The sequence below is a fragment of the Mangifera indica genome, chromosome 11 (assembly GCF_011075055.1).
Source record: "Mangifera indica cultivar Alphonso chromosome 11, CATAS_Mindica_2.1, whole genome shotgun sequence".
In the NCBI taxonomy this organism is placed as follows: Eukaryota; Viridiplantae; Streptophyta; class Magnoliopsida; order Sapindales; family Anacardiaceae; genus Mangifera; species Mangifera indica.
The window spans coordinates 6,764,944-6,791,730 of record NC_058147.1 but is presented as its reverse complement, the minus strand read 5'-3'; the positions used below and the strand labels follow the sequence as shown (position 1 = coordinate 6,791,730).

General features: G+C 34.9%; 4 protein-coding genes and 1 pseudogene across 6 annotated transcripts; 4 read left to right on the top strand and 1 right to left on the bottom strand.

Annotated features, from left to right (window-relative positions):
• The first annotated feature begins 6,242 nt into the window (after positions 1–6,242).
• LOC123229346 (serine carboxypeptidase-like 42) lies at positions 6,243–9,707 on the top strand. Of its 3 annotated transcripts, none has more exons than XM_044655113.1 (10): positions 6,243–6,738; positions 7,231–7,338; positions 7,466–7,525; positions 7,624–7,716; positions 7,862–7,947; positions 8,060–8,338; positions 8,428–8,561; positions 8,773–8,865; positions 8,970–9,087; positions 9,161–9,707. In XM_044655113.1, the coding sequence occupies exons 1-10, from the start codon at positions 6,489–6,491 to the stop codon at positions 9,326–9,328; spliced, it is 1,389 nt and encodes a 462-aa protein (XP_044511048.1). In that variant the 5' UTR covers positions 6,243–6,488; the 3' UTR covers positions 9,329–9,707. The 3 variants fall into 3 exon arrangements, with proteins under 3 accessions (XP_044511048.1, XP_044511046.1, XP_044511047.1); XM_044655111.1 differs by having other exon boundaries at positions 7,418–7,525; XM_044655112.1 differs by having other exon boundaries at positions 6,244–6,738; positions 7,433–7,525.
• A 600-nt stretch (positions 9,708–10,307) lies between these two features.
• LOC123228954 (pentatricopeptide repeat-containing protein At3g09040, mitochondrial) lies at positions 10,308–14,570 on the top strand. Its single transcript, XM_044654480.1, has one exon. The coding sequence runs from the start codon at positions 10,750–10,752 to the stop codon at positions 13,816–13,818; it is 3,069 nt and encodes a 1,022-aa protein (XP_044510415.1). The 5' UTR covers positions 10,308–10,749; the 3' UTR covers positions 13,819–14,570.
• Positions 14,571–16,823: 2,253 nt separating this feature from the next.
• Positions 16,824–17,291, top strand: LOC123229683 (protein TRACHEARY ELEMENT DIFFERENTIATION-RELATED 7A-like). Its single transcript, XM_044655600.1, has one exon. The coding sequence runs from the start codon at positions 16,824–16,826 to the stop codon at positions 17,289–17,291; it is 468 nt and encodes a 155-aa protein (XP_044511535.1).
• A 3,333-nt stretch (positions 17,292–20,624) lies between these two features.
• On the top strand, positions 20,625–22,102 carry LOC123229050 (stearoyl-[acyl-carrier-protein] 9-desaturase 6, chloroplastic). The gene is made up of 2 exons (XM_044654618.1): positions 20,625–21,343; positions 21,416–22,102. Exons 1-2 carry the CDS (start codon positions 20,741–20,743, stop codon positions 21,980–21,982), a joined length of 1,170 nt encoding a protein of 389 aa, XP_044510553.1. The 5' UTR covers positions 20,625–20,740; the 3' UTR covers positions 21,983–22,102.
• Positions 22,103–22,998: 896 nt separating this feature from the next.
• On the bottom strand, positions 22,999–25,236 carry LOC123229682 (annotated as a pseudogene).
• Positions 25,237–26,787: the final 1,551 nt, after the last annotated feature.

Sequence of the window (26,787 nt, the reverse complement as noted above, 5' to 3'; positions counted from 1 at the left end):
GTCCAGCTTATCAAATCGGGAAGCTGTGTGATGTTCAGCTTTTGTGAATCTTTCATCCGTAATGGTTACTTTCTCCATTAAGTTTTTAAGGTTTTCTTCTAAATCTTTCACTCTCCCTTCCATTCTGGTTTTGACCATAACCCAGCAACAACGGCTCTGATACCAAGTTTGTTGCGTACCTGTTGGTCGGCAACCTTCCCTGCTCAAGCTTCAGTTTATTCTAGCCCAAATAAGTGAAAGAATGAAAGTCTGTAAAATTTCCAGATTTCAATATGCAGCATTCAGTTTAAATAATAAGCCCTCAATCAATAAAATGAACTCCATCCAGCCATTAGACAATGCAGTCCATTCCCATTCATTCATTCATCAAGCAAAGTTTACACCAAATGTTTCTCAACTCAACTCAAGCAACAAAACAGAGCACTGAAACTAAAAGGAAAAATAAACTGGAACAAAATAAATGGACACTGATAATTCTGGAATTTCGAGAGCCAGATCTCTCCTTCTTCATAACAACTTCAGTACATCATTTTCATAACAAAACCAGACTCTCTTCTCCTTTTTCTGCTGCCCTATAAAAGCATGATTTCCCTTAACCGAATTCTGCCTCCTGCTCACTCATAAACTGCCAAGTGGTCACAGCTGAATGGCCAAGCTTATTCTGCTCCAGATCAGCTTCTGTAATTTCCAGATTGCCCTCCATCATGTCCATCCTGGAATCTTCAGCTGAGAGTTTCATCCTTTCTTCTGAATCTGGGTCTGCTTCCTCTATTCTCTTCTTGGGCCTGCGGAAATAAACTTTGGTAATTAGGCCTCTATCAACGAGTAAGAGTTGTAAGATCTTTCTTATGTGCATATATACTACTGATTTTATCTGGATAAAATCAAAAAAAATAAAATAAATAAAATGAGGAAGACAAAACTGATGGAGATTTGAAATTTACGGGGTCAAGATTGAGAAGAATAAGAAGAGACAGGGATGAATGAAACTACTTGTAAGCATAATAGGTAAAGTTTTAGAGAGGTTCTGGGTTAAAATTTTCAATCTGTGCTCAGAACTTCCTCACCACCTTGACTAGTCCTAGAAACTGAAATAAATACGTAGGACTCTGATGTCATGTCATGACAGTTCGAAGTTTATATGGATTTTTTTCTTACTTTATTGCTGAAAAAACCAAAGATGTCACATCCTCTGATGCAGTGCAATTTGAAACTGAAAAGTAAGGTTTTACTAGTCTATTTCGGCTTCATGGCATTCACTCTGGTTACCTGGAAATTAAGGTATGACTTCACCATTGGATCTTTTATTTTTGTCCTTCAGGCTTTTGGTGCATGATATATATATATTCTTGAGAAGTAGCTTAGTGAGTAGGGTTTCTTTCCACAAGTGCCTCTTGTTGAATATTTAGTTTAGTCCTTTCAGTCCAATCCAACTAATTATTAAAATGGATCTAAATACCAGTAGTATCTTGGTATTTGATTGTTAATTGTGTGACTCTATTGTCTAGATTCAGGGACCTTCCAAATTGCTAGAAAGAAGCTTAAGGTGAAAGCTTAAGCAGAAAATAAGTTAGGCCTGTCTCAAATCCTTCAGCATCCTCTGGGCTGCTGATACCTTTCCAGAATATAGATTTGGTAGTTCTGGTCATTTTACATTTTGAGCCTAAACATAACATGATCTGACAAAATTTCATGTCGGATAACTAACAGCCTGCACACTACCATTAACTAAAAAAAATTTCTGACTTCTCATTGCAATTTCTGTATTTTTGCAATTGTATGTTGGTTGTGTGACAGAATTTTTTAAGTATGTTCTGGGGTTGATTAAATTTAAATATTGAGAGACCCAAATAATTGTAATTATTTGGTTGCTTGACTGGTGCACTTTGGAAAACATTACACTACAGAATCTGTCTGTCTCATTACTTTAGCTCTGGTCCTGATTTTTAATTTTCAAAATCGTTAAAGCTGTTTATCTTGGTCCTTGCTTTCTTTATTATAAACCTTTGTTTGCTTATTTATATTTCAGTCTTCATCAGTGTGGATACTTTGAAAGGAAATCTTTTTCGTATTAAATTCCATTGGTGTTCTCTCTCATTGAGCCATATTTGGCCTTTTTACTATTGCCACATTTGATTGCTAAGAACCTAATACAAACTAACTTTTATTGATCATCTTTTCTTTTTTGTTCATTGTGATATCAATTGTCCATAAGAAACCATAGCTTAATGGCAGGATGTGAAGATGAACTCCCTTTTAGTGAACATAAGGTTTAGAGGGAAGGAGTGAAAGAAAAATAGAGCCTGATAGTGATTGATTTTCTTCAGCTCTAACTTCTTGATCACAGAAGATTAATGAGTGTGTGATCTAAAAGCATTTACTTAATGGTTCATTTGTGCCATATATCTCATTGTGATGACGAAATTCAAGAAGCCGCAAGATTTTTTATTGCACTTCCTAAGATTCTTGAAACTCATAAATTATGATGTTTAGCACTTGAGTTTGACTGAAAAGAACATCTTTCTGTATCATCAAAACCCACTTGTCCCTCTTCCTGATTTTATTTCTGTCTCTTCTTTCCTGTAATTACATTAGTAGAAACTTTATGCCCCAAAAGTGGAGAGGAGCCTTTAGAACAAGAAAGTGAAAAATCTTACACATTAGTTTATAATACGCAGCCCTAGATGCTAAATTAACAACCAAACACTAAATTGGATTCTTGTCAAAATCTTTTTTTTCTTTTTTTTCAAAGTATTCATAGTTTTGTTGCTGTCCTGGGCAGCCCCACTTTTTATGGCTCAAGAATAGAGAAAAACACATTTTTATCCAGGGAAAATGACTAGAATAGAATAAAACCCTTTTTTTGCTTTTGGTATTTTCTTCATTTTTTAGCTTTGTTAATGTTGTTTTCATTATTGTCATAGCATGCTGCCACTGATATGACCTGGGATTAACCACCCAACAAAGACGATTTCGTCTTCGTCTCCGGTTGAAGACAGCCTGAGAGGCTAAGTAGAGAGACCGGAGGAGAGGTAAAGAGGAAGAGAGGACGGTCGACGACTAGGAAAGGAGAAATCGGAGCTGGAGGAAGAAGAACAAACCCTAGGGGGGTTTTGTCACTTTTCAAATGTAAGTTTTTAAATATGAAAGAGAAAAATGTGATAAAACTTTAATTTTTTATTAAATGATGATTCTATTTCTAATGTTAATTGAAATTTTTAACGAAAATTTGATTGTGAATAGGTGTTTGAATTTTTCAAAATTGATGGATGAGAATTGGAGAATTCACTATACCTAGGGTGGGAATAAGTCCTTTGGCCTAGAATAAAACCCTTTTTGTGCTTTTGGTATTTTCTTCATTTTTTAGCTTTGTTAAAGTTGTTTTCATCATTGTCATAGCATGCAGCCACTGATATGACCTGGGATTAACCACTCTGCAAATTTAACAGCTTTGAGTTGCAGAAAGCAGCACCACACTCATCATGGGCCTCAAGTCCCCTCACATATCTTCAAGGTAAAATACCTCAGATGTTCATATATTGATTTGAAATTATGAGACCTTTTGTCAGCCAACATATTTTAGTATAAGGGGTATTGATATTTTCAACTTGATCTATTATTGATCAATTGACCTATCTGAAGCTATGTTTTTCACATGAGATATTTAATTTTGATAAACTAATTTATTGCTACTTGGGTTTTGACCTAATCACAAACAATTTATTTAATAAAGTTTTAAAATTTATAATTAATAATTAGATTAAATCTAAAATATTATTTTTTTCTCAATAAGTAAGAGATAAATAAATAATTGGCTAAAAGACTTATTTCCACCCAAGGTTGAATGTAAATTCAAATTTATACCCGTTAATTTTTGAAAACCTAAATATTCACTTATCTATTAATTTCGATTGTTATTATTAAAGGTAAAAATCATTATTTAAAGTTAAAAAAAAATCTTTTTTTCTATCTTAGTTTTATAAACTAACAATTCTTTCTAAGTTTAGTTTTAAAAGTCATTTTTTCTATGTTTATAAAATTGACACTGCCTCTTATTTTTAAGGTTTCATATTTACCCTTTTGAAACCTAACAGCTAACCACACCTCCCCCCCTCCCCAAATATTTTTCACTCTTTCAACTCCCACCCCATACTTTGAAACCTTCATTCCCTTATCTTCTCTAGTTTGCCCCTTGCTTTCTAGCGCATTTCTTCATTTCGTTGGTGCTTTCTCACTTAGGATTCAATGGATAAACAACGAAGGCCAATCACGTATTGGTCATTGACTGAATCAATAAAAGAGATGCTTAGGGTTTTGGCTTCGTCTTGGATTTGTTAGCCAATTTTGTGTTGTCATCAACCTCTCTTTCGATGGTTGACAATGGTGGACCATCTCCTTCTTACGATTCATCAAATAGAAGCACGATGAGACATCGATTTGGTTGGATTAAAGTGTCGATGCAAATGGCCTTGTTCGATTTTGGTCGAATTTTTGTCAAATGGGAGATAAATGGGAAGATGGTGACGGGAATGTCATGATGACTCGATCTCAAATGTCGAAGACAAAGGGAGAATAATGTTGATGGTGATATGGAAGTTGAAGCTAAAGAGAAGGTGAATTGAAATTTTTTAGAAGGCTAAGGGTGGGCTAAAAATGAAAAAATATAAGAGATTGGATCCCTAAATTGATAAAAAAATGTTAGTTTTTAAATTTAAAATAAAAAGTTAAGAGAGAATTATTAATTTTTAAAATTAAGGTAAAAGAGAAGATAATTATTTTATTATTTAAATAAAATATTTAAATAATAATTTTATTTTTAATAATAATAATAATGATAATCAAAATTAAAGTATGAATGAATATTGAGGGTCGGCGCAAACTTTGTGTGGGATTAAGGTTTTTGGCCTAAATAATTTTAAGAGAACCGAGAGAAAGGCGGGCAGGTGGCCCTAGATTGTGGCCAAAATCTAGTACAGAAAAGACAATAGTCAAAGTCTACTCTTCGAGTCAATTTCAGCCCCGCGCTTGCGTCTGGGCTCCATCCTGGACCAGAGCGTGCACTCATGTCCCTTCTCCAGTTATTTAAAGTCAAGCAGGCGGCTAAATTTGTCGCGACTTTATTCCGTGGCAAAGTAGAAAATATTAACCTAGATTCCAGCAACTCAAGCCCAGAGATGGATTCATCAGATGTCGGTTCACTGATTTTACAGTGTGCTACACTTGCTCCGTATGCGCGTGGCCATAAAAAATTCTCAAATATGATACGTCACCAAGCGTCGGTCTAAAGTATTCCATAGAAGATATTCCTCTGTACTTTGATTTATTGGCTCGTACTTTGAGGTTTTCTCGACACCCTCACAAGTTTCAAAAGTAAAAGTACACCCTTTTAGTTTTGGAAGAATGCTGAATAATTTCTCTTTTCACCCCAAATTTGAAAAGACGACCATTTTTCATTCTTTAAATTTGGAAAAAAAAAATCATCTCCCCAACTGTCTATTAAACTTAAAGATAAGGAGGTAAAAAATTAAAAAATAAAATAGGTAAGAAGAAAATATAAATTTTTTTATATTATTAACATTATAAGTGATATTACTTTTATTATATATTATAAAGTGATAAAAATATATTTTAAATGTCAAGAGTAGTTCCATTTTAAAATATGGATAAAAAATGGACTTTCTAAACTTAAGGGTGATCAAAGTTTGGGTGGAAAATAGTCATTTGGCATTTAGAATATAAACTTACACTATACCCATTAATAGAAATTTGCAACGTTTTGGGGCATAGAATCTGGGTAAAAATAAAATAACTGATATAATTTTAATTCCTTTGCCTTTTCTCTTACACTAAAAGAAGCTAATCTATGACATTTTTCACATGATCAAAATGATAAAAATATTGAATAATTTAAAACTATTAAATTTTGATAATTCGATAAAACATTTGGAAAATAAAAAAAATATTTATTTTTATTATGTTGTCTATTCCACTTTGTTATTTTTTACAAGATTGCAAGTGTTTCATTCTAAAATATAATTCACATTTTATATTGCCATATTATAAATAATAATATGTAAAAACAAAAACTATATTGATTATAAATAAATATTTATATAATTATTTCAAAAGGTTTCTGATTCACCTGATCTTTTTTAAAAGATGTCAACAATATCTTTTATTATCATATATAATTATTTTTTAGATATATTAATAAAATTTTTTTATTTAAATGTATGGATAATGAGGTAGTTGAACTCAAACCAAGTTGTCTGCAAGGTTTTAAACAGTTTGTTTCTCTCACTCGCTATATGTAGCAACTCTAGAATTCACGTGATAAAGACAATCCCTTGATGGTTTCATCAATGTTAATATAATTCTTTTTTGTGTTATCTTTTTAAATCTTGGTTGGCTTATATATATGGAGTTGCAATTCTGTGCAAATGGATATGTAAAACAGCGAGATTTATGCAAAAAGTTAGGATCTTGAAATGGGTTCGGGTAGGTGGTGTTTAGGTTTGCTGTTGGTTTGGTGGTTGGTTGTGAGCAGCAATGTTGAAGTGAAGGGATACCCAGTTGAGGATCTGGTGGTCGGATTGCCTGGTCAACCCGAGGTTGAGTTCAAACAGTTTGCTGGGTATGTTGATGTCGATGTGAAGCATGGCAGGAGCTTGTTTTACTATTTTGTTGAAGCTGTGGTTGACCCTCAGGATAAACCTCTTACTCTCTGGCTCAATGGAGGTTGGTTAGCTGATTGCATCTCTTTTGGTTCTTTCTGTAAATTGAATCTGGTCAACTAAGCAAATCTGGAAATGGTTTACTATGGAGTGTTTTTGTTTTATGTTTTTGAAGTGGGTTTTGGTTAGACTTTGGACTATTTTATTTTGTCTAGTGTTTACTTTTTGTTTCCTTTGCATATAGGTTCCTGTTTATCTTATAATAAAGTTTTGGACTGCCCATAAGCTACCTCTGTTGTGTTTTGTTTTCTGTAACATATGCTTTGAATTGCATGCTGGTATTTCTTATTTTGAATAAACTTATAAATCAACTGCAGCAACGTACGAGATTGTTAAATTTGCAATTCATTCTTTCTGTGTGACCAAATGCTGTATGAGGCAAACAAACAATTCAGATTAGACTATAGACAACTGCCAAATTCACATTTCTGTGTGAGCAAATGCTGTATAGTGCTGATCTTTAAAAGGTCATCAAATGCCAAATTCACATTAACAGGTCCAGGGTGTTCATCTATTGGTGGAGGTGCCTTTACAGAGTTGGGCCCATTTTATCCAAGAGGTGATGGCCGAGGACTTCGAAGGAACACCATGTCATGGAATAAAGGTATAGCAGTAACACATATTAATATAGCATGTTTCTAGGAATTAATTTGAGCATGTAGCTATGAGAAATTCCAATTCAGTCTTTATTTTTGTAGCATCAAATCTACTTTTTGTTGAATCTCCGGCAGGAGTTGGTTGGTCATACTCTAATACAACTGCTGATTATACTTGTGGGGATGACTCTACTGGTAAAAAAAGCAGCATATATCTATTTTTTTTCCTTTAAGAAGTTTTTGGTTCCTTGTCCAATTTGGTGTGGCGAAAGCTAATTTAAATTTCTTTACAGCCAAAGATATGCGCACATTCTTCTTGAAATGGCATAAGAAGTTCCCAGAATACAAATCAAGAGAACTATTTCTTACAGGGGAAAGTTATGCAGGTATCAGAAGCTACAATTCTAATTCAGTGTCTGTGATCACTAGACTTGTGATTCATTTCATTTCCTGTTAATTTGATCTCATTTTAATTATCTTGGTTTATAAGTTTGAACAATTTCTTTTACATTTATTGGTGTTATTTGCCAGGTCATTACATACCGCAGCTGGCTGATGTTCTGCTGGACTATAATGCTCGTTCAACTGGTTTCAAGTTCAATATCAAAGGAGTTGCTGTAAGAAAACCTGACATTATATGACTAGTATCTTTGTTTCTTGCGGTGCTCCTTCATATCTTTGGTCATTTTGTTCTCATTTAATCCTTTCATTTATCTTTGCTCTATTTAGATTGGAAATCCACTTCTCAAACTTGATCGCGATGCTCAAGCAACATATGAATTCTTTTGGTCTCATGGAATGATTTCTGATGAAGTTGGCCTTGCCATCATGAACAAATGTGATTTTGATGATTATGTCTTTGCTAGTCCTCACAATATGTCTCACTCGTGCGACAGCGCCATCAAAGAAGCAAACAACATTGTTGGCAATTATATAAATAATTATGATGTGATTCTTGATGTTTGCTATCCATCTATAGTAGAGCAAGAGCTGCGGTTGCGGCAAGTGGTATACTTGTTTTTTCGTTATTCTCAAGATATCTTTTACTTGAAACTTGGTAAAGAAATGATACATTGTTCTTCTTTTCATATGAACAGGCTACCAAGATAAGTGTTGGGGTTGATGTGTGTATGACCTACGAAAGACGATTCTATTTCAACCTTCCTGAGGTTCAGAAGGCTCTTCATGCAAATCGAACTAAATTACCATATGGCTGGTCTATGTGCAGTAGGTATGAATTTACTCTTCTAGCAGGCATCCTCATCCTATACGTATATTGACGTATATAGCAACTGTTACTGCATCTCTGCATGAGTTATGTCACCAATTAGCTTGAACTAGAAAATCATCAAACTCTTCTGTTAAAATAAACAATTGGTATAGCAATTTTTAACACATAACTACTTTCTTTACTGATTATAGCAATTTCATGTTTTTGGCAGGGTTCTAAATTATAGTGACACTGATGGTAACAGAGACATGCTTCCCCTGCTTGGAAGGATACTTCAGAATGGGATACCTGTTTGGGTATTTAGGTAAGATCTAATAAACTTGATTATATAATCTGCTAGCCCCACCCCTTTCAGGCCCCTCTTCACTCGGTAATAATAATCTGATTGTTAAATTTGATAAACTATAGTGGGGATCAAGATTCTGTTGTACCATTTCTGGGGTCCCGGACACTTGTCCGCGAACTAGCACATCATCTGAAGTTGAAGGTTACAGTCCCATATGGAGTTTGGTTTCACAAAGGCCAGGTACTTGCCTTCCATCAATCTCATCATTTTCCCTTAATCACTTTCTTCCTAAGTATCCATTTTGTTGTCACAGGTGGGAGGTTGGGTCACTGAGTATGGAAACTTGTTGAAATTTGCCACAGTAAGGAGTGCTGCTCATATGGTACCCTATGCACAACCATCAAGAGCCTTACACCTTTTCACTTCATTTGTGCACGGTCGAAGACTGCCTAACACAACACGCCCTTCTATAGATGATTGAGAAGAAATATTTTTCGAGTTGCAGCCATGTGATAGGGATTCAAATTGGTTCATGATTCTAAATTTTCTTTACTCGTAAGACAGTAAAGTTGTCGTGTTTTTCATTATTTACAGATACCCAAAGGGACAAAAGAAGGCTTTCCATTGTAGTCTAGGAGGATGGAGGAAAATTGAATATAGGTCTTTTCTTCATATTCATTGGTGATAAATAGAACATTTCATTTTATGGATAGGTGGAAGTTTGATTGTTTGATAGCAATTATTTTAGCTGTATTTCTTGACATTGAAGTTTGTGGATTTGAAATGCAGCGGGAATTCCATGCTCTTGTTAGACATGATCTTGCTGCACTTAAATTATTGATTGTTGATTCTTCTTTTAACTTTTATCTTTTTTATTTGTTTCCATTGATGATATGCTGGTTCTTCCTGCTTATGGGTTAACCACTTTTGGTTTCTTTCTTAATTGAACTTTTTTGGTTTGAGAGACAAATCAAGAGATAATTTTGAGATTGAAAGTGTTACAAATGATCTAGAATGCTTTACAATGGGCTGATTTTGAAATGTGTTATTAATTAAAATGACGGTTTCGAATCTTTAAAGACTAAACTTCTATGACCTATGTAATGCAAAATCATAAGAATGCCCTCTATATAAACTGAGATTTTCATCATTTGTCACCCATTTTCAAAATTCCAACCAATCTTTTGTTCAAAATTTGGCATCAAATATGACAAAACTGTAGCCACATTCAATCTCCGGATATGAAAATATGATTATCTTGAGTTTTTGGTATATCTTTTATTGTCGTTTGAGTTTGTTAAACCATTATATTTTATTATCAATGTGAAACTTTAATTTATGCTTTTTAGTTAAGGGTGTCAACAAAACGATGGTCGAATGTTTTAATTCTCATTTCCATCCTTATAGAGGGAAGGAGTGGGGGTGGGGTTGGGGGTGGGGGTGTAGATGTTTTCTCTGTCCCTGCTCTATCCTATATAGGATCCACATATCTTTAGTCGTAGGAAAAGATTTTCTTCCCTTCCCCAACCTGTACCCAACTTGGCCTAGAAAGTAAAATAATAAACTATGTTTCCTTTTATGAAACATTGACAAATAAACCTTTAACTTTCTGTTCAAAAATCTGCTCGCTATTTGCACAATTCACTCCATTTTTACGTCACAGTGTTTCTAATTTTTATTTGATTTGATGTTTCTGAAAATTTTTACAAATTCCTCAATGAGTGCAAAGTTTCACTGGGAAACCTTGTACGGCTCACAACGAATATTGTTCCCCGCATATAGCAGGACAAACTGCTTTTGGCTCGAACGCTATGTTCAATTTTCTTTTTAAATTTGTAACTTTAGGTAGAAAAATAATCCCAACTAGAGAATAACTAAGAGAGTAGAGTAGTCACTGAGTCAATGCGCCTCCGGTTTCTCTTCACATCATCACAAAACTCCAAGCCACGCTCCATTGTTCAATACTCAAGCATCTTAAAGATTACTTCCTGTTCTACTTCCTTCAACTCAAATCCCGTGTACACTTATCTGTTACAGACTTGTCTTCAAGAATGCAAACAAATCAATACCCGCCACATGTTCGACGAAAGGCCTCAGAAACTAACCCACGCTTTGGAAACAAGCAGAATTGTTCATGCTCAGAGCCTCAGATTTGGATTTGGGACAAACGGGTTGTTAGGAAACGCTATAGTTGATCTTTATGCTAAGTGTGGCAATGTAGACCTGGCTGAGAAGGTGTTTAATAGGCTAGAAGAGAGGTATATTTTGGCTTGGAACTCTATTTTGTCCATGTATTCGAAGCGTGGGTTGTTTGAACATGTTGTTCAATCTTTTGGGTTGTTGTGTAATTGTGGGGTGTTGCCAAATGAGTTCACATTTGCCATGGTTTTATCTGCTTCTGCTAAATTAGTAGATGTTAATTACGGTAGGCAAATACATTGTCATGTTGTTAAGTTTGGGGTTGAGATGAGTTCTTTTTGTGAGGGTGCTCTTATTGATATGTATGCTAAATGTGGTAATGTGAGAGATGCTAGGAGGGTTTTTGATGGTGCAGTGGATTTGGATACAGTTTCTTGGACATCAATGATTGCTGGGTACATTCAGGCTGGTTCACCTGAAGCTGCTTTGGAAGTGTTTGATGAGATGAAGAAACTGGGCCGAGTTCCAGACCAGGTGGCTTCTGTGACTGTGATAAATGCGTTTGTTGGTCTAGGTCAGTTTGATGAAGCATGTGAAGTGTTTGATCAGATGCAAAACCCAAATGTTGTGGCATGGAATGTGATGATATCTGGGCATGCAAAGAGAGGCTACGAGGAAGAAGCGATCAACTTTTTTCAAAGAATGAGGAAAGCTGGTGTTAAATCCTCACGATCCACGTTAGGCAGTGTATTAAGTGCCATTTCAGGTTTATCCGCTCTTGAATTTGGCTTGATAGTTCATGCTGAGGCTATTAAACAGGGTTTAGACTCTAATGTTTATGTGGGGAGTTCTTTGATAAATATGTATTCTAAGTGTGAAAAAATGGAGTCTGCAAAGAAAGTTTTTGAATCTTTAAATGAAAGGAATATTGTTTTGTGGAATTCTATGCTTGGAGGTTATTCACAGAGTGGGTATGCCCATGAAGTGCTGGAACTGTTCTCCACTATGAAGGGCTCTGGTTTTCATGCTGATGACTTTACCTATACTAGCATTTTGAGTTCATGTGCCTGCCTGGACTATTTGGAAGTAGGTCGCCAGTTGCATACTGTAATTATCAAGAACAACTTTGCATCTAACTTATTTGTGGGGAATGCATTAGTTGACATGTATGCTAAGTCTGGTGCTTTGAAGGAAGCAAGACAACAATTTGAGCGCATAAGGAATCGGGATAATGTTTCTTGGAATGCAATTATTGTTGGATATGTGCAGGAAGGGGATGAGTTTGAGGCTTTTCATATGTTTCGAAGAATGGTTTTATCGTGGATTTTGCCTGATGAAGTGTCCTTGGCCAGCATCCTCAGTGCCTGTGCCAATGTTCAAGGTCTCAAGCAAGGGAAACAGATACACTGTATGTCAGTCAAAGTTGGTCTAGAAACAAGTATTTACTCAGGAAGCTCGCTTATTGACATGTATGCCAAGTGCGGAGATATTGGGGCTGCTCGTAAAGTCCTTTCTTGTATGCCTGAACGAAGTGTGGTCTCAATGAATGCCTTGATTGCTGGTCATGCTCAAAATAATTTAGAGGAAGCCATTGTTCTGTATCAAGAGATGCAGCTTCAAAGATTGAACCCAAGTGAAATAACTTTTGCAAGTCTTTTAGATGCATGTGATGGACCTCATACATTTAATCTGGGAACACAAATCCACTGTCTTATAATAAAGAGGGGCCTTTTGTATGATGATGACTTCTTGGGGGTCTCTCTATTGGGTATGTACATGAATTCCAAGAGAAATAAAGATGCAAGTATTCTCTTCTCAGAGTTCCAAAATCCTAAAAGCACAGTTTTATGGACTGCTATCATTTCAGGACACACTCAAAATGATTTCAATGAGGAGGCCTTGCATTTCTATCGAGAAATGCGTAGCCACAATGTCATGCCTGATCAGGCTACATTTGTCAGTGTCCTTAGAGCTTGTGCTATCCTATCTTCTTTGAGAGATGGTGCAGAGATCCATTCTCTAATTTTTCACATTGGTTATGATTTAGATGAGTTAACATGTGGTGCACTTGTAGGCATGTATGCTAAATGTGGCGATGTGAAAAGTTCAGTTCAAGTTTTCAATGAAATGGAGAACAAAAATTTTGTTATATCCTGGAACTCAATGATAGTTGGATTTGCGAAAAATGGTTATGCTGAAGATGCACTAAAGATCTTTGATGAGATGAAGCAAACGCATATTATGCCTGATGATGTCACATTCCTTGGTGTTCTCACAGCATGCAGCCATGCAGGTAAGGTATCTGAAGGTCACCAGATCTTTGAAATTATGGTAAACTACTACGGGATTAACCCCAGAATAGATCATTGTGCTTGCATGGTTGATCTTTTTGGTCGATGGGGTTTTCTTAAAGAGGCTGAGGAATTCATCAACAAACTAAATTTTGAACCTGATGCTAAGATTTGGGCTACACTGCTAGGTGCTTGTGCGATACATGGAGATGATATAAGGGGAAGGTGGGCTGCCAAGAAACTCATTGAGTTGGAACCCCAAAATCCTTCTCCATATGTGCAGCTTTCTAATATATTTGCAGCATCAGGAAAGTGGAGTGAGGTTAACACTTTGAGGAGGGAAATGAGAGAAAAAGGAGTGAAAAAGCTTCCTGGATGTAGCTGGATTGTCATAGGACAGAAAACAAACATATTTGTTGCTGGGGATACATCTCATACTAATTCAGATGATATTCGTGCAGTACTAAAGGAATTGACAGAATTAATGAAAAAGGATCACCATCTCCCTGAAATCGAATCTTTTTGGCATGATGAAATGTGAGGGAGGACCCTTGATTGTTATTGCAAATATACCTGCTTGACCAGATGTGAAACTGTTAGTCATTTTTCAGTTTAATGCATGCTCTATGAGGAATATATTGATTTATCAATTTGCATAAAAGGGCAAGGGGATTAGCATGCAAGGCCAGAGTTTTTAATGGTCTGAATTGACATAAGACCCTTGTACTGGTTTGCCAAAGAGATTCTCAGCATTTTGCCAGTAGAGTCTATCAACTTACTGGCCCATGTTAAATAAAAATAAGTTTCTGGGGAGTTACTGTCTCACAATGTGGCAGTCAGAGTCAGTGATCTGGAAGAGAAGGATCACTTTGCAAAGGACAGCCTAACATATTTTGGAGTTGGATTTTGAACACTAATTCTGGCTTCTGAATTTAGGTGGGAAGAGGAGCACTGTAAGACATTATTTATCTTCTTCACAATAAGGTCTTCTACTAATTATTTTTAGCATGAATAATTGGCTAGTAGAAGATGGTTGATGATAGCAGCAGTATGGGCAGAAGTTTGACTAATTCAATGTTTGCTGCTGGATATACAATGTGAGTAGGATGGTAAGATTGATGAGATGATTATTGACATCAGACTGAGCTTGTGGGATTAACTGCCCCCAAGTTGATGATAAATTGTATTCCAAGGGTACTTGGACAAAGTTGCTGTTAAAAGTTTTTAAAATTCTCTCATGCTAACAATTGATTGAAAGTTGGAATGAAATTCTTGTTTCCTGAAGAAGTTAAATCAACTTGTAGTAATCTGATATTACTGGTTTGGTATTTAAATGTGTTATGTGGTTATATTAATTAATTGTTTCTTATCAAAAATATATTGGGGAAATATTTAGGGAAAAACCCAGTAAAAAGGTTAAAATGTTATGTTTAAAATATAAAATTGTGATATGTAAAATATATTTTTTTATTTTTCATCATTTTTATATGGTAAATTTACTATTTTACCCTTATACCATTAACTGTTAAAACAAAGTTTAATTATGTATAGAAATGTGTGATTTATTCTTTTAAAGGATAGAAAAGTATTCTTTGGCCAAATATTAGGTGGGAAAATGTTATTCACTCTCTGATATAATCATTTGCCTGTCACTCTTTACTGGTTGAATGACTAAATCTGATTTCAAGCAAACATTGCATAGCCTGATAAGATTCCATACTGGACTAAGGAAAATATATATGCAGGAACTTTCAGATTAAAAAAGAAAAAGAGTCTATTGCATCTCTAGGCAAATAAAATTAATATTTTACAATAAAAAATAAATATTAATAAAATAACAAATTTTTTAAAGAGTTAATACGAAGATAACCAATAATCCTTGACCTATAGAATGTAATCAATCAATTTATGTAAATACAATTTTGCCCCAAACCTTTGAAAAAAACCCTGAACTAAACCTACACCCTATTAATTTCTAACTTTCATTTGCAATATATCATACTTAAACTTATAAGAAAAATCTCATATTTAAAACACAAAATCAAGCAAATAAATAGCATTACATCAATCATTAAGATTAATCTTAGCGCGGAAACTAAGTAAGAAAGATTGTTACATTTACATATCTCACTAGTTAATATCTTACACCTAGAATGATTGTGTATTATTACTGTGTGATATACTGGTAGTGTTACAATTGTTTTGATATTTAAGGTGTTGTAAATGTTGTGAAACGTGTTATTTTATGTTACGTAAACTATTTTAAAAATTTAGATATGCATAAATTATGAAAACATCAAGAAACTCAAGTCAAAACATGTGAAATTTCCCGTTTGTGTGATTTTTATGTAAACTGAGAAAAATACACATGAACCTATGTTCACATAATTTTTACAAAATTGGGAGTTTGCATAGACATTATGCAAAACCTTATTTTACAGAAAAACCCCCTTTTGTGAAGAATGTTACTTTCCCTATTTCACTTATTTTTATTCAGTTCTCTATTCTAGACTTGAGACTTTATATGATTGAGGTTTAGGGTATTCCAACCCCTTTTTTTTTTTTAGATTTCTTGAATATTGGGTTTTACTTTGGCTGAATTGGGTCAAAACTAGGGCTTCGGCCAACTAAATTTAAAATAAGTGGATAGATTTTGGCTAAAACAATATATTCGAACAACATGTATTTGAAAAATGGTCTCATTACTTTTTGATAGCCCCCTTTACTTAAAGCCAGTGACCATCATGTATACCATAGTAAATTGGGTCATGTTGAACATATTTTTGTATTTCAGGCAAATGTAGACCTAAGAGCCATTTCCCCATGTAAAATTTTGTTCATGCAAGCCGCTTGATGCTCTAAGAGCAATAAGACAGTCAAAGAAAATGTTTTACTAGGACATGTGACAATTTGTTTAATATCAATAATTTAGCAAGGAAAAATTTAAGAAATGCAAGTGAAGCCTTCTTTTATATCCTATTGAAGAAAAAGAGATGTAGTTTTGTTTAGAAGTGATATTATTTGCTTGTTTTTGCTCTCAAGCATAAAGATATATATTATGTTGTACCCTTTAGGGTCTTCAATTTGCCAAGATCATCCTTAGTAGAAAACCCTTTGTATCGTATGCCTCATTATGCGGAAAGGAAATTACTTTTTGAAGTTATTGGTTTGGTAAAAAAATGAAAAATGTGGCATAAATTAGAGAACTTAAGAAATGGCAACACCATTTTGAGAAATATTTCTAAATATTGACTGTCCATTCAATTTCTTGTCATTCGTTGACAAAATTTTTTGAATATTCACATGCCCATCAAATCACAAAAACATAATACATAATCTTTAAATCAGCAACAACAGAGACAAAAACAAAGGAAACAGAGAAGTGTTTTTCAATGCAAACAATTCCATTTCCATAACAAAAAATGAGAGTCAAGTGACTTGAAACTTGCCAATTCTCCATCTCCCAATACAAATATCACCACATCCTCCATCTTTCCCATAACAAAATTCACCTTCAAATTATTATCATCATCACACATTATCAAAATGGCCTCCCCCACTTACTACAACTTCCCACCTTTCTTTCACTACCAACCACCTCCTCCTGTGCGTCGTCCACCACCCCCACATCCTCCATCCCCGAGCAGCCACACTACAGTGATTGTGGTAGTTTTTGTTTCATTTGGTGGCATTCTCTTCCTCGCATGCATTGCAGCTGCCCTTTGCTACTTCTTGAAGAAGAGGAAGAAGAGTGTTCAAGGAACGGAGGTGGTGCATGTTGATGAACATTTGAAGGTGAAAGAGGACTTTGTGAAAGGACCTCATGGAATGGAAGCTGTGGGTCTGGTGATTGAAGATGATGTGCATGTTGATGAAGTTATCAGGAAGAATGAAGAATTCGGAAAAGGGTTGCATGAAAAAGGTTCGGAGAGAAAAGCAAGCGGTCGGCTTCAGGTGGGAGCTTCTTCTTCTTCGTTGGGACATGATAATCATCACCAGTCTGACAATATTTAATCATATTTTATTTGTGGATAAATGATTTAAGTTCTGAATTGTAATATTTATCGACGTTTTTGCAAATTCAATAATATAGTAGTTTTGTTTGTTTGATTTCTTTTCTTGTTAGTTCTGGCAGGATCCCTGGTCGGCCCAAGCTAGTCCAGGCCTCGGAAGAGGTGTCTAGGCCTAGGTCAGGTAGTGTCCAAGGCCGGAGCCTCCAGAGCCCGAGCCCTAGGATCACACCCAACAGTCAAATTAATTTAAAAAAATAACAATTTTATATATTTTATTTTATAATAAAACTATACACACACAATTTTAGTATTTAATTTAAATATATAGATGATATATCATTACATAATTAGATAATTTTGAATTAAAGATAAAGTAACACCTAATTATATGATGATACATTATCTATATACTCAAATTATATACTCTTCTAACCCGTCATTTTAAAAAAATTATAATTATACAAATTTTTTTGTATAAATTGAAATGATAGCTTATGATTGTATGATATAAATATTTATTTTGTTCTCACTTCAAAATCATTCAATCAGATGTTATCACATTAGTTTACATAGATAAATTTGTACAATTTATTTGTATATATAATATTATTCTTTCTCTAAACATTCTAATCTCTTTTCTTCAATTACATTTTTACTCTTAACCCTCTAACTTTATTAAATTTCATCAAGTTTCTCTCAATTTATATTTTATTAAATCATCTTTTTATTATTTATATAAAAAGGTATCATTTAGGCATTCCAAATCCATGTAAGTTGAAACTATGCCCAACCAAACACATACAAGTTATGAGCTTACAACAATTAAGAGGCCAAATGATTATTTTCTACTCTTTGACGACACAACAATTTCCTACACTTATAGAGTTAGTGTGGAGAAAGAAATGTCTTTTGTCATAACCGAAACTAAACAATAATGACACTCCTCCCCCATTTTAGAGAGAGAACCATGTCCACCCTATTAAAAAACAACCCAATTGTCTTGTTAGACATATGAACATCAACAAGAGTGTATGTTCACGCAAAGAACAAATTTTGTTTTTTACCTCCATTTGCCAATAGAACTTGTAATAAACACCCATAATAGCCATGGAGGTAATTCCAAAATTAGACATCATAGTAGCAACAATATAAAAAACCGGATTTCTTCCTTGCTAACTTCTTAACTACTGGATAATCTAAGATATGAATATTCACATTTTTAGAGGTGATCTCGCTCGCTTGTATTAAATTCTCAATCTTGATAGTTTGTTTCTTCTTCTCTAAATCAAAATAAATGATGTAAGTAGTTCTTTTTTTTTTTTAATTGCCCCTCTTAAAAAATTGTGGTAATTTAGTAGAGCAAAAAATGGAGTGGTTTTGTTAAAAAAAAAAGAGAGATGTTGAAGAAGTGGTAAGATTTGGGGACTATGGTGGAGGATAAACTAACCATTATGGTTGATTTTATGACCGACTTGAAATGAGCTTAGTTTTATTCTAGAGTGGAGGTGTTTGCATAATGCCTTAGAGTGCACACAATGAGATTTTTTGGTTTAGACCAGAGGTGTTTGCATAATGATATGTAGTCGTTTAGCTTATAATTGTGTGTAATGTTTTAAAGTGTAACGTCAAAGTTGGTTTGACGGTCAATCTTGTGGTCAAAAATGTGAAAATAATAGAAGAGATGAGAAAAGACAATCCTTCTAAAAAGTTGCTAATAACCTCTGTTGGGTACAAACATAATATAACTAAACATGCAATGTGTTTGAGTGAAAAAGAGAAAAATCAAATGAAAAATAAAATAATTTTTAAATTAGAAATATAGGTTGTTTATTCTATTGAAAGTATAAATGCTATTATATCTATTATGTATTGTATAAGTGACAAAAATACTCATTAATTATTAAAACTAAAATAAAAATTTTAAAGTGCAAATTGGGATTATTGTTGCAACAAATCAAAGACTAAAATGTAATCCAAATTTGGGAAAATCTGATATTTGACTTAGATATCTCAACATATGTAGTGACAATAAAAGGTTCGTTAGGTTCTGATAAACAATTAGCCCAAGTGCAAAATGCGCTGTCATTTATAAATTAAAGGGAAACGACTATGTCCCCCCAAATTTTAGACCATTTTAACTTATACCCATAGGAGATGAAAAACCCTTATTCCCACCCATAAACAAACTTCTGTTAATTTTTTCTATCAAAGGGAGGGGTAAAATAGTTATTTTATTGTTTATATTAAAAAGTTATAAAGTTTATTACTTTTCACCCCTCTTAAGTTTTAGAAACTAACATTTCACTTTTACCTAAAGTTTTTAAACTTTAAAAAGTAATATTTTTACCCCCAAACCTAGGGTTTTCATATTTTTCAAAACATAATTGCTCCTCATAACTTTCAAAAATAGCAATTTCACCCCCATTTTTCAACTTCATCTTCCGATGTCTTCTCCGACCTCCTCCTTCTCTTGGTGCGACAGCGATGGTGCGATGAAGAGATTTTCGTCTCCTCGTCGTACGGTGCGACGAAAAGACGAAGATCTCTTTGTCGCACCACCGTGCGACGAAAAGACGTCACTCCACCCAGATGACGAAGGATGACCCTTCGTTGTCCTTCGTCACTGGACAATGCGACGACGAAGGACAACGAAATATCGTCTTTCGTCTGTTCTTCTAGATCTGGATGACGAAAGGTTGTCCTTTGTCGTTCTTTATAGTCGAAGATAGGAGATCTGTGGAATGCATCGGTCGTTGGTGGTGTTCGAAGAAGGAAGCAAACTCTAGAGGTGAAATCTAAACTTTTCAAACTTTGAGGATGGGTTAAGGTGTTAGTTTTTAAAACCTAGAGAGGGAAATGGTAAAGTTTTAAAGTTTATAATTCAAATGATGATTTTACCCCTGTCTCTAATAGAAAATTTGGACGACAGTTTGGTCATGGGTGAGAATAGGGGTTTTTCAGTTTCCATCCGTCAGTGGTGTTCGAAGAAGGAAACAAATTCTAGAGGTGAAATCTAAACTTTTTAAACTTTGAGGATGAGTTAAATTGTTAGTTTTTAAAACCTAGAGGGGGAAATGGTAAAGTTTTAAAGTTTATAATTCAAATGATGATTTTACCCTTGTCTCTAACTGAAAATTTGGACGACAGTTTGGTCATGGATAAGAATAGGGATTTTTCATTTTCTTTGGATATAGGTTTGTGGGTGGCCTAAAATTTGGGTGGGAATAGTCCTTTTCCCTAAATTAATACGAGTATCCAAACTATATTATTTTTTTTGCCTTATTTTAGACCCACAGGTTTCCCATTTCTTCATTCTTTGTTTTTTCAAAACTACTGCTCCCACCCATGGTTTTCCAAGACAGATGATGGCATCATCATAATTAACTGCAGAAGTAATGGATCTGTTTCTATAAATCCCAGTCACACTCACTCAACTCTTCAACTACCACCATGCAAGCCTTCCAGCACTCTCTTGCATATACTCCAATTAACACAAATCTCACCCACCGCCACCGTTTCACACCCACCATCACGTTCCGTCCGACATTACCACCACCCATCTCCGCCGTGGCAGCACCAGCGCTAACAAAACCCCAGAAAACCCACTCCCTCCCACCTGAAAAAATCGAAATCTTTAAGTCACTTGAAGACTGGTCAACCCAACAGGTGTTGCCACTGCTTAAACCCGTGGAGCAATGCTGGCAGCCCCAGAACTTCTTACCCGACCCGGCCCTGCCCGTCGATGAGTTCAATGAACAAGTTCGTGCATTGCGTGAGCGCACGAGCGGGCTTCCTGATGAGTATTTTGTTGTTTTGATCGGCGATATGATCACTGAGGACGCTTTGCCCACTTACCAGACGATGATTAACACACTCGATGGGGTCAAGGACGACACCGGGGCAAGCCCCAGCCCGTGGGCCTTGTGGACCCGGGCTTGGACCGCTGAGGAGAACCGACATGGAGATTTGCTTCGGACCTATCTGTATTTGTCGGGTCGGGTTGATATGCTCATGATTGAAAGGACTGTCCAGTATTTGATCGGATCCGGCATGGTGAGTTACTCTGATTAATATTTTAATTATAATTAATTAATGTAAATTTTATTATTAATTATATTTTAACAGGACCCGGGAACGGAAAACAATCCGTATTTGGGCTTTGTGTACACGTCATTTCAAGAGCGAGCCACGTTCATATCACACGGTAACACGGCTCGCTTAGCCAAGGAGAGCGGTGATCTTGTGCTGGCGCGTATATGCGGCACGATTGCATCCGACGAGAAGCGGCACGAGATTGCATACGGGAAGATCGTAGAGAAGCTCTTGGAAGTAGACCCTACAGGCGCGATGATGGCCATCTCAGATCTGATGAAGAAAAAGATAACGATGCCAGCTCACCTGATGTACGACGGGCGAGACCCACGGCTGTTCGAGCACTTCTCGGCTGTGGCTCAACGGCTTGGCGTGTACACTGCTCGTGATTACGCGGACATATTGGAGTTCTTGGTCAGAAAGTGGGGGTTGGAGAAAGTGGAGGGATTGACGGGTGAAGGGAGACGCGCACAGGAATTCGTGTGTGGATTAGCGCCGAGGATTAGGAGGCTACAAGAGGTAGCGGATGAGCGAGCCAAGAAAATGAAGCCACATGGCGTGAAATTTAGCTGGATTTTTGATAAAGAAGTGAAGGTGTGAAATGTTTTTTGAATTTGGTATACATGCTTAGAGTTAAAATGTCGAAAATTTAAGCAATTTATCATGGACAATGGTGCTTTCTCCCATTCCATTAATACAAAAACTAATAAATTATCTTAATATTTTAAGAAATTCCTATCGGTAATGAGATGATTTGCATACGATAAGTAATTCAAAATTGTTGTGAAATTTAGAGAGAAAAAATATATATATTAAAGGGATACTCAGATTTTTAATATAGATTGGTTGAGAAACTAAGAGTGACTTTTAGGAAACGAGAAGATTTGGAATGAGTCTTTCTTCCAACATTTCCGTTGTCTATCATCATGTTTTGATTGTAATAGTTAAAGTTAAGATCTTGATTATATTTTAATTGTAATTATTGAAATTGTGAAAAACGGTTATAAAACAATAAGAAATTAATTTTAATAATGGTAAAAAAATTGTAGTACTCATGATGAATAACGCCCTTTGTTTTATTGTTTCTGTACAAAGTAATATATTTGTCAAAGTCTTTTTTTACCTATTGAGTTGGTATATTATTTGTCGGTATTTATGAGTTTGATCAAAAAAGAGTTTTGAGTATATAACAATTATCTCTTAATTTTTTGAGTACAAACAGGATTTCAAAAACTTTTTTTCTCTTTACACAGATGAATGATGTAAATAGTTAGAATCATTTTGTTGTTAATGTGACGATTTGTCTTTTGTATTTAATATATCGAATGCACAAGTTTTATGTTTATTGAGTCAATGAAGATGTTTATGATGTCATATGGATACGTTTTATGCCTGCAAGTGGCTTTACGACACATCTTGTCATGCTATCTTAGATGACTTGGATTGCTTGACACTTTTTCTCCAAATTTCTATAAGTAGGCACCAAGTCTATACATTGATTGTATTGATTTCTTCCTATATTTTTGCTTCCCTAAAAATATCTTAATATATTGTTTTTTCTAGATTGAAATGACCAAACACATATAAATAGATTTGCAAGGGTGTTTCCTCACCAAACCCAAATGATGTTCTAATCAGAAAATCATTATACAAAATGAAAAATAAGCCAAAGTTGAACAATCGAACACATTCACGTATTTTCTTATCTGGGAAAGGATACAACAGAATACAGTACTCCACAACATTTACTCCAAGTGCGTTATACGAATCAAAATCATTATAAAGATAACTTTTATTTATGTGCCAATTCGAGAAACTTTGCTTTCTTAAACCAAATTCTACTCTTCCATGCGGATAATGCATTGAAGGCTTTCACCTTTAAGCATAAGCTCGATGGCCTTGTTGATGATCTCTGAGAACGAAACTGATCTGTGATGAACTTTTCTAGCTCAAGCTCCTGCAACATTTTACATCAAGTCAATCAGTGTAATTTTAGTCACTATCAAACTTTTCCAAAATTGATAATTACTCTTAAAACTGTTGGGATCGGAATTAGTTAGTGTACCTTGTTCATATATTTTTCCACCACAGAGGGAAGGTCAGAACGAGGCTTGTAGTTTCCAAAGAATGTGCCCTTGACTGTTCTTTCATTCAGTAAGTTCATGGGGTGAGTCTTGAACACCGCATCTTTATGAGGTACCCCCACTAGAACAGCAACACCCCAACCCTGAGATTATAGTTCATGCCTCATTACCATTCTCAAAAAGAGGATTTTTAAACTAATAGTTGAAGCTAAACTTAGTTTAATGTAGGAGGAAAGTGAACTTACATCGTGGACACATTCGAATGCAGAAATCAGGGCGTCAACATTTCCAGTACATTCAACTCTTCGGTCCACACCTCCATTGGTAATCTCAGCAATAACCTAGTAATTCAATATGTGTAGGCTAATTGTTCAGAACATTTGAAATATGATTGTGAACACTGATGCAAATATAAGGAAAAAGAAAGCAGAGACAAACCTCTTGAACTGGTTTCTTGTGGTCTTTTGGGTTCACAAATTCAGTCACACCAAACTTCTCTGCTGAGAGTTGAACAGATAAATATGAAGCATTTGTTTCAGTAAATACTCAATGCCTTATGGTTTGGCTGTGCGAAACAGATAGCTTACTTTCTTCAAATCTATTTGAATTCAAATCAACACCAATAATCCTAGAAGCCGCAGCAATCCTGGCTCCTTCAGCAGCCTAATCAAATGGAAACAACATAATATTGGTGTGGGATTTGAAAAAAAGGAGCACTAAAACAGTTCATATGGGTAGATAAAGATTGCAACTGATGACCCTTTTGCAGGTTTGGCAACATTAAGAGTGGCACCAAGGCCTTACAAACAACAACAGACATCAATTAATAACCAATTCAACAACGAATTGAGTTTTGCATTAATTAAATAAAATTCCTGTGTACCTGTTGAAATTCCACAGCTGAGAACACAAACTTTGTCAAGAGGTGCCAAGGGGTTGATCTTAGCAACACCCCCAACATGAACCACTGTGTATTCGCAAAAGGTTGATGTGCCAACGAAATGATAAATTGGTTTGCCATTGATGGAGAATCTTGATTTTCCATCATTATGCATAACACCCCTATCAGTTTTGATCCTGAGAAGATCACACATGTTGCTCTCTTCGGATTTACAGTGACCACAATCTTTGCATTCTCCAGTGAACACAGGGAGCACATGGTCACCTGGTTTGAGATCAGTCACGCCCTCACCAAAACTCTCCACGATCCTATTCACCAATAAACACCATACAGAATCAGTTGAGCATATGCATAAACTAAATGTACATTGACATACTGAAACTGATTTACAAATGCAAAAGTTCACATAACCTCCAGCCTCATGGCCATAGATTCTAGGAAACAAAGGGTTCTGCCCCTGGAAAACAAAAAACAAATCATTTTGATGCATTCAGTCACTGTGTAAAATTGATCACCACAAAAAGTTATTATTTGTAAAGTTACGATGGTATAGGTATTTACCTTGGCTTCCCAGTGGTAAACATCAGTGTGACAAAGGGAAGTGTAGAGGATCTTCAAACGAACATCATTGGCCTGTGGAAGACCCACTCAACTTCTTCAATCACTAATGGCTTCCCAGCTTCCCACGCCACAGCAGCTAACATAAAAGAATACACAACTCATTAGTCGCGGAAATGAGTGATAACTGGGACACATGAAACTCCAAACCTGAGTCCACATTAAGCATAAATTCTTCAACTTTTATTTATGTAAAAATATCAAAACAGTGTACCTTTGAAACGGATGACCTGGCCAGCAGTGCATTCCATCTCTTCTTATACTTTGAAATTGAAAACAAATCAAACACACAACTGAAAGATTAGATCTTTTATAAGCTTTAGGACATTGTTTTTATTGGTGGGTAATGGTTCCACTTTGAGGGGATATTTATACCCTATCATAAAATTTAAGGCAGAGATTGTTGATGGCTTAATTTAGAATTTTCAACTAAACAGTTTTGAAAACAACATGCTATTTGGCGGCTGTGACAATAACATTCCCAGATATTGGTTCCCGGGATTCATAAGTCCATGGTTTAGTGGTCGGTTTGGATAAAATTGTTATTTATTAAAAAAATTAAAGTTTTATCATATTTTTCTCTTGAAATTTAAAAATTTCACAAATTTCCTCTACTCAAAGTTTGAAAAATAATAATTTCCCTTCTAAGGTTTTTTTTTTTTTCTTTTATCTTCGTTGTCTCCAACTATATCTTTCCTTTGGTTTTTTCTCTCCTTTTGGTCTCTCTCCCTTTGCTCTCTAATGACTTTCCAGACGAAAATAGTTTGTAAATCCAAACGATGTTCAAATGAATTACCTGGACGCGTCATCATCCAGACAAATTTGGACAATGATGCATCCAAACGACTCATCTGGATTTCTACATGATTTTCGTTTGGAAAGTCGTTGGAGAGCAAAAGGAGAGAGACAAGGGGGAGATAAGGTTGGAGGGAGGACAATCGACAATCGGAAACAATGAATCATTGCTGAAGAGAAAATAAAAAAACCCTAAGGAAAAATTGTAACTTTTTAAACTTTGGGTGGAGGGAAGTTATAAGATTTTTAAACTTACAGAAGAAAATATGATTAAACTTTGATTTTTAATAAATAACAGTTTTACTTTTAACCCTAACTAATAATTTTAACAAAAATTATTTGATAGGTAGATATTTAAATTTTTAAAAATTAAAAGGTAATGTTTTAAGAGATTTTACTGTGACTTGAGGGGGAACAAGTCTTTTGGCCGTTAACCTATTATTATTAGTTTATGTCATCTAGTATAATTAAATTGTGTACCACTACGTAATTTGCAAATCCCGTATTTCATTTCCAGTGTGTTTCCTCTGTTTTCCCTCACCAGTTTTAATTTGATCCATCTTTCAATAATTAAATATTTTAAATTACCTAAAAAAGGAGGATCATGTATGTCACTCGTGATCAAGAAAATTAACCGAAATCCCAAATTCTATTGGAAAGGACTCAAAATTAAGAGTAAATAGAAACTAGTGTTAAACAAAACCTTTACAAAACAGTTAACAAAGATAGTGGAGTATTTTTCTAATTTGTTTTATATGTCAACTTTTATTAATTTACGTCTTTGACCTTCATCTAAAAACCAACATCCATCCAACGTTTGTATAAAGTTCGTAATTTTTAATACAATCCATCAATTCGATATGACATTATACAAAAAAAAAAAATCTGACATAATTTAAAATTAAATTAGATAATGTTAAAGTTCACATGAAGATAATCCGAAAGGATCCGAATTGATTCAAATATTTAAAAAAAAATTATTTTAATAGAATTTGTTAAAGATAAAT